We start from the raw sequence: 12,927 nt of genomic DNA, 5'->3' as shown, positions 1-12,927 counted from the left end.
TGCGAAGCCCCGGTATTAGCTCTCCCGGAAGGGATGGAAGATTTTGTCGTATATTGCGACGCATCGATTTCGGGACTGGGTGCAGTGTTGATGCAGAGAGGTCATGTGATAGCTTATGCATCGAGGCAATTAAAGCCTCATGAGGCGAGATATCCCACGCATGATTTAGAATTGGGGGCAGTAGTGTTCGCCCTCAAGATTTGGCGTCACTACCTGTATGGGGTTCGATGTACGATATACACAGACCATAAGAGTTTGAAGTATTTGATGGATCAGCCCAACCTAAATATGCGTCAGAGGAGGTGGTTGGATGTGGTCAAGGATTATGATTGTGAAATCCTGTACCACCCGGGCAAGGCTAATATGGTAGCCGATGCATTGAGCCGCAGGGCGGAGAGCACTCCATTGCGAGATGTATGTCTGAGACTGACGGTGATGACTCCGATATTGGATGCTATTCGTGGGGCACAGGCCGAGGTTGTGGGATCCGAGATGCAGAAGAAAGAGCGGGTCGTTGGATTAATTTCAGAGTTCGTTAAGGATGGACGAGGACTTCTGACGTTTCAGGGTCGGATTTGGGTACCATTCGTGGGCGGTACGCGTGTTACTTTGATGGAAGAGGCTCACAGATCGAAATTCTCGATCCATCCCGGTGCTACTAAGATGTATTTGGATTTGAGGAAGGAATATTGGTGGCCCTGTATGAAGAGAGACGTCGCCTGGTTTGTTGAGAGGTGCTTGACCTGCCGTAGAGTTAAGGCCGAGCACTAGAGACCGCATGGTAAGTTACAGCCATTGGAGATTCCTGAGTGGAAGTGGGAACAGATTACTATGGATTTCATCACCAAATTGCCGAGAACTGCCAGGGGAGTTGATGCAATTTGGGTGATTGTGGATAGGTTGACGAAGAGTGCACACTTCCTTGCCATCAGCGAGAGTTCATCAGCGGAGAAGTTGGCGGAGATATACGTGAGGGAAGTAGTATCTCGACATGGAGTGCCGATCTCGATTGTTTCGGACCGTGATGTACGCTTCACTTCCAGGTTCTGGAAGAAATTCCATGAGGAGCTGGGTACTAAACTGCATTTTAGTACCGCATACCATCCCCAGACAGACGGTTAGAGCGAGCGGACGATTCTGACATTGGAGGACATGCTTCGAGCGTGTGTGTTAGACTTCGGGGGTAGCTGGGATGCGCATTTACCCTTGGCAGAGTTTTCCTACAACAACAGCCATCATTCGAGCATTGGTATGCCACCTTTTGAGTTGTTGTATGGTAGGAGGTGTCGGACCCCCATTTGCTGGGGAGAGGTGGGACAGAGAGTGATGGGCAGTACAGAGATCGTACTTCAGACGACAGAGCAGATTCAGCAGGTTAGACAGAGGCTATTGACCACCCAGAGCCAACAGAAGAGTTATGCGGACAGACGCCGGTCCGAGCTTGAATTCCAGGTTGGCGACTTCGTTCTCCTGAAGGTTTCTCCTTGGAAAGGAGTGATCCGGTTCAGGAAGAGGGGCAAGTTGGGACCCTGGTTTATAGGTCCATTTCGTGTGATTGCAAGGGTAGGCCGGGTAGCTTATTGGTTGGAGTTGCCAGCAGAGTTGGGACAGATCCATAATACTTTTCACGTATCACAGTTGAGGAAGTGTATAGCCGATGAATCGGCAGTGGTTCCATTGGAGGATATTCAGGTGGATGTGAGCCTGAATTACGCCGAGAGACCAGTATCTATCAGGGATCGGAAGATCAAGGTTCTGAGGAACAAGGAGGTACCACTGGTGTTGGTTCAGTGGCAACACCGAAAAGGATCGGAGATGACTTGGGAACCGGAGCGTGAGATGCGGGAGCAACATCCGGAGTTATTTACAGAGTGAGACTTCGAGGGCGAAGTCTAGTTCTAGTGGGGGAGAGTTGTAACAACCCGGAATTTCAGGTATTGTTATAATATTGTTTTGGGGTGTTTTAGGAGGGGACTCGGCGAGTTGGAGCCAGACTCGCCGAGTAGGACCACAGATTTGGGTCGCGGGTTCGCGACTGGACTCGACGAGTCCATTATGGACTCGGCGAGTCTGCGCTATTCAGCGAAAACCCTAGCCGTTCATTTTTGGGACGTATATAAGGGACTTATAGGCCGTCATTGTCCGTCTTTAGCGACTGAGAAGAACCCTAAATCGGTTGTGGGCATCTAGAGCAAGGATTGAAGGCCATTGGTGATCTTGAAGAAGTTATTGTGCAAGGAAGGGAAGAGTTTGGCTAAAGGAACAGCAAGGGAATCAAGTTTTGAGGATTGGGGACACAGAGAGTGCATTATTCAGGTAATATTTCGGATCATATTCTGCTATGTTGATGTGTGCATGGATTTAGGGTTTATGGAACCCTTTTGTGACTAGATTGATTATTACCCTTGTTCCCCAAACGATTATAACCCTGTATTAGGACCTTTAGAGGTCCAGAATGTCCCATGCCTGTGTATTTCGGGAATTAAGAGAGGTTTTGGATTGGAATCCTTATGCCTCAAGTAAAAAGGTAAATTACAAGTCTTGGGGTGTAGCATGAGCACCTAAATGAAGGTCTTACGTGTTGTACCAGCTTAGGAGGACCAGATCTATGAATGGTCGGGACAATACTGATCTCAGGAAGCAGTTTGATCGACTGCATGGCATGGACTCGCCGAGTCCGATGAACAGACTCGGCGAGTAACTTGGAGATTTACTGGGACTCGTCGAGCTGTTCTTCAGACTCGGCGAGTGGAGTCGGGGTGGCCCCGTGATTCTTCCACGAGGAACTCGTCGAGTCAAGAGGGATACTCGATGAGTAGAAAGGGAACATCAGGATTTGGTGAGGACGTCTAGACTCGCCGAGTCGCCTTAGCACTCGCCGAGTCCGGTCAAGTTGACCGTTGACCAGAGTTGACCTGCATGTGATTTCTTAGGGTCAGTTGTCTTGAAAGATAAAATTATTAATAAGGGATATATGATGGGATATATGATATTATAGGGAGTCTGTAGTTCGGCGGATCGAGCACGAGTGATTTCGGGATTTGCTAGCTTTCGATATTCACGAGGTGAGTCTTCTCACTATACTGTACCCGGAAGGGTTTGACTGTGTGACCGGAAGGTCGGATATGATATGTGTTTATATATATGCTATAAGTGGAAAGGTAGTTGCTATGCGTGCTATGTATGTTTATATGGGCCGGAAGACAATGTGTTATGTGACAGAAAGGTCAGGTATGATATATGATTTATGTGCTATATGTGTTAGAGTAAATGTATTAAGTGCTGTATATGTTTATGGGCCGGAAGGCAATATGTTATGGGCCGGAAGGCAATATGTTATGGGCCGGAAGGCGATTATATTACGGGCCGGAAGGCGATGTGTTGCGGACCGGAAGGTCAGGGCCTGGAAAGGCGTATATGTGTAAGTAGTATACTGGGGAACTCACTAAGCATTTATGCTTACAGTTGTTATGTATGTATTTTAGGTACTAGCGAGGACCGTGGGAAGGCGCCGGCGTGATGTGTACACACTGTTGTTATTTTGAGATCTTGGGGATTTTATGATTGTATTTGATATGAAACTTGAAATAATTATATTTAGTTGAATAAAATCACTTTATTTTTAATGAAAAATTTGTTTGAAAATTTGCGTTGTTACAATTGGTATCAGAGCCTTGGTTTGAGGGATTCGGGTGTACCTTCGGGTGTAACTGAACTCAAACCGAGGATTTGAGGAAAAATCTTTTAAAAAAATAATAAAGGCATAAACTTTTATAAATGGTAAAGTGGTAAACAGGAAGGAAGCAGTGTGTACGATCAGCCAGCGCCCGAACGGTAAAGATCCCCATAATACCTTACAATGTTTCTTCTCTCTAGCCCCGAAACCCCCCGAAAAAGCCTAAGGAACCTCCCTAGCACGAGGCGGAATCCCCGGAGTGCTCGACGGCTCCAAGATGAAGAGCTTTTCGGCTCGAAAATGCCGCTCAAAGCAAAGCCCAGTTTTCTATAAAACTCGTTGTAAGTGAGCTACGCCTACGTTATTTTTAATATAGTTTTTATTTAATTATAGTGACGTTATTAGGATCTTATAATAAGTATTTAGGCTATTATTATGGGTTATATAAGTATTGTTTAACGCTTATATAATAGTAATAATAGCTAGACTATTAATTAGTCTCGACAAATAATAGACTAAACTCTAGTGGTAATAATACTAGGTTTCGTCGAAGGAAATTATTTTTAAAAAGCGAAGCGCTGTCTGAGTTCGGAATCACCACCTTTTCAAGTGAGTGCATAACCCCTTTCATGAACATGATTTTAATAAAAGTATTAATTAAAGTATTAAATATATGTTAAAGAGTTAAATATTTGTTGAAGAGTTTATGTGTGAGTGCATAGTCCCTCTCATGAACATGATTTTAATACAAGCATTAATTAAAGTATTAAATATATTTTAAAGAGTTAAATATTTGTTGAAGAGTTTATGTGTGAGTGCATAGTCCCTTTCATGAACATGATTTTAATACAAGTATCGATTGAAGTATTAAATATATGTTTATGTGCGAATTATTTGATGTTTCCTGAGATACTTGTTAAAGAACATACCTGATTATATATGCTGATTTAGGATAAAGAGTAAACCTAAATTAATTATGAGGAATATTGGGTAGTGTTTTCTTACGAGAACGAGTGAATTATACTTAGAGAATAAAACCTTAGTATATGTCATTGACCCGGGAGCATGGATTAGACATAGTCATTGTCCCTAGTCCGAGAGTATGGATCAGGCATAATCATTCATCATTAATCCGAGAGTATGGATTAGTCATTCGTCCCTAGTCCGAGAGTATGGATTAGGTAAAGTCGTTCATTTCTGATTCGAGAGTATGGATTAGGTAAAACGGCTAATCTTAGGTCTGAGAGTATGGATAGTCTCGTTGTGAGGATCGACGGGGTGGGATAAGAGTTGTTTATATATATGGTGAAATTGTCTATTTTGTGAGTTTTAAACTATATATATGGTATAACATTGTGGGATTGAAATCCCTATGTACTCACCAGGTTTCCCAACCTAACCCACTCAGTTTATTTATATCACAGGTGTTGATATGAAGTCACATTACACCGAGAGATTAAGGAGATATAAATCACTAGTGATAATGAATGTAAGTTCTATTTATGCTTATGTTTCTATATTGACGATGACATCCCAAATGTTTTAAAATGAATAAAAATACTTTTCTTCGGATGTGCTTTGATAACGTATTTATCATGTTTTACTGGGAACAAATTCCACAACATTTTTATTAAAAGAGGTACTCTGATTTTTATAAAGCATAAACAAAATCGGTCTTTTTTGGTCGTGAAAATGGGGATGTCACATCCTCCCAAACAACTAACCCACCCACGAAACTTCCACCAACCCTGAAACACTAGTGTATGCTAGCCATACATAACGTTGGACCCTATAGATTTTCGAATATTCAATCCTAACCTAAGCTCCAAATCAAACAAGAACATAACATAAGGCCAAATCAAACATTCTCAGGCTAGAAGATCTTAATTATGTATAACCATGATGCCTACACTAGATAACTATAATAATGATGTCAATTTCATATAAGGGAAACCCTAGGCTAGCAGGCATCATGTATAAGGCAATTCTACCATGCAATTCCTAAAGATCCCTAGCCTAGTAGTAGCATGCTGTTCTATCATATCACATAATAAATTAACTGTATGGTATTTTGGGGTCTACTTACTGGAATCGGCTGATCGTACGCCCTGCATCCTCTACTTATTTTGAAAACCATTTAAAACCATTTTGAAAATCTTTCCTTGATTTGAGACTAGATTCACACGAATGTTCCTTCAATTCACTCAAACCATGGCTCTGATACCAACTTATAACATTCAAAGTTTCAAACCAATTTAAACTTTTTAAAACATGTCAAGTTCATCCAAACATTACAACTTTGTTTTCAAAATATTGATTATCAGAGTTTTTCCCAGAAACATAAACACAATAGGAGGAGCTGTACAATTACGCCTTGGCCTTGCCTCGATCCCCTGATGTACCTGAGGCAATAAACTGAAAGTGTAAACCCAAAAGCTTAGTGAGTTACCCCCAAAATACCGATACACATACAGTCCACATAGCAATATCAACATTAACATATCATATCATTCAAAACAAAACAGCATGCATTGGGTCCACAGCTTTACAAGCTGGACTACCCCTAGGCCCTCAGTACGAATCTGGAATGCCTACCGGGTCCTCAGCTCGTATTTGGAATGCCATCGAGCCCTCAGTATGAGTCTGGGATGCCTACCGGGCCCTCAGCTCATATCTGGAATGCTCCCGAGTCCTCGGTATGAGTCTGGAATGCCTACCGGGCCCTAAGCTTATATCTGGAATACGGTAGGGTTTGTTGGCCACCGCATGGAGCAGTACAACCTCAAACCATCCCACATAACATGTCAACATGTAATAGATAAATACACATACAGGAAATCAGACAATATCACAGGTAGCCCTACAGACCTACCAAACTAGCATATGAACTAGCATACATCACTAACATGCAATACTAACTCATGATCAACATCAAACACTGCTAGGATAATACATCCAATGGGCCGGGCTTGGTGCCTTAGACCCCTTAGTATAGTAAGGACAACTCACCTCATAGATGTCAGCTTAGAAAATAAATCACAGCTCTCCAATTACTCGTCAAAGACTCCATCACCTATTACCACATTACGAATATCCTCATAAGTCTTCATCCTCACAGACTACTTCATAACCCAACTAGCTAACCCTGGTCAAAGTCAAAGTCCTTAGTCAAGGTCAACAGTCCATGTTGACCTTAACTCGTCGAATACCCTCTTCTACTCTTCAAAGACTCCACGTACGCCCATCGTTCGTGATTCAAAGCCAGTACGTGCAACGTACTATCAGGTACACCTGACGTACACAAGTCCAAGATAATTCCTTCCTTTTGTGATTAATCCCTTAAGACCTTTTGTCCAGAGCCCAAATCTAGACTTAAAACATCGACTTTAGTCATAAAGTTTCCACCTTTAACATTTTCCATGGTTAGAAAAGGTCCCAAAGCTAAAACCCTAACTTATTTATCCATTAATACATCTTAACTCTTGCATGGAAGTGATGGAAGGACCAAGATCACATTTTTATGGTTCCTAATAGCTCCATAATGATAAAGTTTCCGACTTTATCCATTAGAATAGTCCAGGCAACCAAGATCTAGTCTTTTAAGTTTCAAAGGGACCAAATGTGCATCTTTCTTACTTAATGCAATAAGTCCAACTTTTCAAGCTTTAGATCTGAATCAAAATGATATTTAGATGGATAAAGTTTCCAACTTTATCCATAACATGGTCACAAACTTGAAAAACCTAAACTTTATGCACTAAAGTAACCAAAAGCTCATAATATCCAAAACTAGCTAAATCTAATAAATGCATCATCAAGAATCAAGTTTTATACTTCTAGAAGAAAGATCAAGGTGAAAAAGGTCTGGATCTACAAGCTACCATGCTACCATGTAACAACGTGAATTTCCATAATAATTTTTCATTTTTAATCATAATAAATTTCATAAGAGCAATTTCAAAACCCATTGTATCACATATTATCTCAATAAACAACCCCGAAATCTCAAGTACATAAATCCTCATCAGTGTGTACAGATCATGTTGGCACCTTCCTGCGATCCTCGCTAGTACTTGAAACACATATCACATAACACGGTAAGCATAAACGCTTAGTGAGTTCCCCAAAATACCACATACAACACATACGCCACTCAAGGCCATAGCTCTATGGGACCTTCCAATCCATGTGTCTCAGGGGACTTTCATCCCAACCCTGGTAGACCTTCTGGTACTACCCGTAATGACCTTCCGGTCCTCCTCATCGACCTTCCGGTCCATCTCATCTTGACCTTCCGGTCCATACCCTGTTGACCTTCCGGTTCATATCATAATGACCTTCCGGTCCATTCCATGCTACTCATAACATAACATAACACATACATATCACATATCAACATATATCACATACTCTGCATAGCATATAAGACCTTCCGGTCATACATAATTACCACTCTATGTAAAGTATAGTGAGAAGACTCACCTCGTATGAAGTTGGATAAACTCTCGTGCTTGAATATCCCGACCTAGCCTCCTCCTATCAATAGTATAAGATCTCTAATCAAAATCCTCTCATGTTCTCATCTTTAATAATGGGTAGAAGACCATTCTACCCCTTTCTGACCTCACTTGAATCAGCTTGACCAAAACCCCAAGGTTAACTGAAGTCAACTCTAGTTAATGGTCAAACTTTGACCACACTCGCCAAGTGCACATGGGTGACTCGGCGAGTCCAAGTGTGTCCTCTGGATCCTTCTAAAGCCTCACTCGACTTGTCGTGTGAACCTTCCACTCGACGGGTTACCACTGGTCATGAATCGCGGTGCAACCCGATCCGACTCATCGAGTTCCCTTATGGACTCGACGAGTTTCCTCCATGGCAACACTCATTCGTCCTTCTGAGGTCAGATCTATTTCTCTAACTTATAGATCTGGCCTTCTAGCACCGAAAAGTCATGTAAAGGTCTGAACTTGAGGCTCATGCATGATGCATTTTGCTCTATACATCATTATGACTCCATTGAAGCTTCATAGTTTCAAAGCTCCAAGGTTACTCCTTCATGGCTACCTACTTTCTGGTTCTATGGACCTCACAAGGTCCATATCTACAAAATAACTCGAAAAAGGGTTTGGATGCACCCAAAACCCCATCAATAAGGTGATACAAGCCCTAACTTAACCACCAAAGGAAATCTACTCAAACATAAGGGAGACAAGAGCTTGTACCAGATCTGAAGCTTGAAATAAGGATGAAACTGATCCACCAAGCCTCCTCTAAGATCCTTGCAACACCATTGACCTTCTTCTCAAAGAAATGACCTATAATTAGCCTCTCTCTCCTTTTTAGCTCACAAATAGCTTTAGGGTTTCTCTCAAGGGACGAAGACACTGATGGGAAAGGGACAAGGAGGCTATTAGTGCTTTTAAATAGGCCCATGTCTGAGAGAATTAGGGTTTTTGTTAACAACTCTGACTCGGCGAGTCAGCTTGCCGACTCGTCGAGTCCATTCATTTTCCACGTCACCAAGCCGCGATCCTACTCGACGAGTTAAGGCGCCAACTCGTCGAGTTACTCCTCATAACTTCGAAAATAAATATTCATTTTATCATATCTGGAAATTCGGATGTTACATACCAACACTTCTCCAATAAGCTTCTTATTCTCTAAGATGCACCAATAACACTCCAAAACACTTAAAAACTCAAGGATCACACAAGTGGGGCTAAGGTTTCGATCTTAGGGTTAGAGAGGATGGAGGCTGAAAGAAATAAGAGGTTGGGAAAGTTAAGGAGCTTATATAGGGCTCAAACCCCGAAATTAGGTTTTGGGTTCTAAACGCGTACGTTGGGCGTACTTTTGGTATGCCCAACGTACATGGTTGATCCACCACGATCAATCATTGCCTAGTCCTCCCAGCATACACATTGTACGCTAAGCGTAGTCGGCTTAACCCAAAACCTTCTTGACTTCTAACGGTCATAACTTCTTTGTTCCAACTCAATTTTCGAAGATCTTTATATCACGGAAAGGAATTGGAAAGCCCCACAATATTATGTAGATATCTTGAACTAAAAACTTCTCAAATAAAGATCCATATTTCATGCAAGAATCAGACTTTTAACTTTTCCCTTTCCACCCTTCGACAATTCAAGTGTTAAATCTCTTAACCATCGTTACATCCTTCCATAAGGACTAAACTTTACCTCCTTATGGCTCAGAACCTTTATATAATCGACTTCCGGCCCACGACCTTGAAATAAGAAATGACAGAAAAGAGGATGTTACAAGAAGCTTGTAAACTCATTATATATCTATGTTTATAAACTCACTAAGAGTTTGCTACTTTTCTTATGTAGGACACATTCCCACAACCATTTTATTTGCTAATTTTATTTTCAAATACTAATATTGGAGCATCGATATTTTAAACACGCATTTTTTATTTTGGACACAACATATATCGTTTCAAAGCTCTCACGAAAAACACAACACTAAGAATTAATAAAACATACAATATATATTTATATTTAGATATTTCCAAAGTACATAATTTTTATTAAAATTTCCAACAGATTTCCCTTCCATATATAAGGTATTGTATTTGTATATATATTGAGACATTGTCAATTAAAAGAATCCTAGGGGATTATTACATGCATTCTTTCACTTTTTACTCTGATTTGATGTTTATTGTAGCCTTCAATTTTTCTAATGGTCAATATGACTGCGATACTCCGATACAACGAAGGAAAGGGTTTTCAGAAACGAGGGGAAAGAAGGCGAGGAAGGGAGATTAAAGTGACATTCAAAATGATACCGGCACAAAAAAAAAAAAAAAAAAAAAAAAAAAAAGAAAAAAAAAACAGTATGAATTCTATTATGAATAGGTAGGTTAATTAATTAACCCACTAACAATTTGACAACAAATTAAATTCACATGGCGAAGAAAAATGTAAACATAAAATGAAAACAAATTCAATCAATATAACATATTGTGGGCAATCATCTTCCGACTTAGTTTACTACTCTACAATCGAGCCTAACCTCTTGGCCACCATTGATGCTGCTCATCTTGATCATTGACTTGACAAACGCTTTCTCGAACTCTTGTTTCGAGCTAGCAAACTTTGAGACCAATGTTCTGGACTTTGCCATTGTAACCAACGACTGATCAGAGGAGAAAATACTTTTTCCTTGTAGAAGTAACTTATAATATCTGTTGTCGAAAGTGGTGGGTGTCGAATCAAGATTTGCACCTGCGTTTTTCGGTGTGTTTTGTGCTGGGCAAACACTCTTTAAACTAGCTGCAAAAGACGATTGCAATGTGGGGTCGACACTTTGCTTTGCAGCAAAGTTGTGTATCCTGTTCTGGAAAGATGAGCAATGAGAGAACCCGAGAGTATGACCACCTACAATACATTGATAATAGTCTTTATTCAGCTGGGTTGTTTTCTCAAGTCTAGAGATACATAGAAAAACTCTCTAAAATCATCACCTTTCGGGTTTATAGACAGTTTTAGATAAAATATTTTGTTAAATACCTGAGAGTGCAACTAAATCATCTATGGAAAGACCTCTCTGAGCGAAACTTTGTTGCAACTGTGAAATGTTGAATGTTGGACCTGGTAACTGTCGTGTTTCAGTTGCCTTGGAAACTCTTCCATCTTTTCTTCCTTTTGGCACGTCCCACGTTGGCCCTCCAGACTACATTGAAATTACAAAAAACCAGAATCTTAGCACAATTACATGTTAAATTTGTAACCTCTAATGTGTTAAAGAAGAAGATTACGTACGAGAGTGACTGCATCCCTTGCTGCTAAGGCCAAGATATCAGCACAAGAGACAGTTTTAGGACATAGAGCCTCTACTGCTTTCTTTGCATGATCAATTACATAAAATGCATGCAAAGATATGTTCGGAGGCCCATCCTTTTCCGTTTGATTATTGCCTGTTGAATTCAACAGCACTGAGCCATCACATCCCTTCAGAATTCAAGATAAAAAATTCGATAATCAAACAAACTGTTATGCTACTTTGACAGTACATTGATCTTTTTTCATATACGACACAGAAATAAATAAAAAAAAAAAAAAAAAAAAAAAAAAAGATTATATGGACAAATTAAGTTGAAGAAGAGTAGTCACTCTGATGAAGCAGTCATGGAAGTGCATTCTAAGAAGTGCAGCAGGAACCCTTCGATCATTTAACATAGCTTTCTTCACCACACTTGTGATGGTTGATTCAGCCTTTGGGCATGTTTGATCGTAGTAGTTGGAACTCAGTGCATTGATCTGGTTGAGATGGGATACTCCCAACAAAATGAGACCAAAAAGAAGCGAGAAGAAGGTAGTGTTCTTGGCTGCCATTGTTGGTAGTAAAAAGGTTTATCAATGGTGTTTGGAAGTGGTGAAGAAGATGAACAGAAAAGTTGGGTATTTGTAGGGAGAAACAAATAGGTTGATGCGTTGTTTAGTAAATCAGGTGAACTAAGGTTGTAATTATGCTTCATACAAAAGCAAGAGTTGTTGAAGGCTTCTGATAGCATAGATAATGATTAAATATTATTTAACTTTATATGTCATGACTTGAGTCTTCATAATAATACTGCTAATAAGTTTGAGAAAAAAAAACTTATATCGTACAGATAAATATCTAATTATTTTTTATTGATTATACATATAAATTGTGTTGTAAAAATGGCATACGAGGGAAGCCACACAACGGTTAATTTACACATTCGCTTAAACAGAATCACAATTGTAAACGTTAGTCAAACTAACAAAGTAGGATACATTATATAAAAATCGGTACTGAAATAAATTAAATTTACTTCATAAGATACAACATGGTTTTGTGAATTTTGCATGTTTCATGTGATATGCACTAAAAACAAGATAGCATAAAACCAAAGTTTCATGAAATTTTGAAGCACCACAGGAATTATTTTAATTTAGCCTTGATAATTTGAAAGAAATTAATAATAGCCAAATTTTCTTTATGTTTGCTATCTACAAACTTTGTCATTCGACACACATTGAAATTATGCACGTTGAAGTTTGAATGGTTTAATGTTGTTGTGACGAACGTTTCACTTAACTACTTGATCAGTTCATAATAAAATTAAATGTAATGTCACGTGATAAAAGTTTCGCTTCCAAGACTTGGTTATTTTTGTTAAAGATATTATTTGATAATTTTTTGAAAATATCTTTTATCCACTTGTATCATTTGAATTAATCCATAAATTTTAT

The 12,927-nt window shown here is 39.8% G+C and overlaps 1 protein-coding gene across 1 annotated transcript; it reads right to left on the bottom strand.

Moving 5' to 3' along the window:
• Positions 1 to 10,529: 10,529 nt before the first annotated feature.
• Positions 10,530 to 12,118, bottom strand: LOC145015321 (peroxidase 64-like). Its single transcript, XM_078973776.1, has 4 exons — positions 11,821 to 12,118; positions 11,470 to 11,658; positions 11,218 to 11,380; positions 10,530 to 11,085 (listed from the first exon to the last, which is right to left on the bottom strand). Exons 1-4 carry the CDS (start codon positions 12,040 to 12,042, stop codon positions 10,691 to 10,693), a joined length of 969 nt encoding a protein of 322 aa, XP_078829902.1. The 5' UTR covers positions 12,043 to 12,118; the 3' UTR covers positions 10,530 to 10,690.
• Between the last annotated feature and the right edge of the window lie 809 nt (positions 12,119 to 12,927).

Source organism: Lactuca saligna, chromosome 9 (genome assembly GCF_052625555.1).
Source record: "Lactuca saligna cultivar CGN05327 chromosome 9, ASM5262555v1, whole genome shotgun sequence".
Classification (NCBI taxonomy): domain Eukaryota; kingdom Viridiplantae; phylum Streptophyta; class Magnoliopsida; order Asterales; family Asteraceae; genus Lactuca; species Lactuca saligna.
This window is presented reverse-complemented; position numbering and strand designations above follow the sequence as displayed.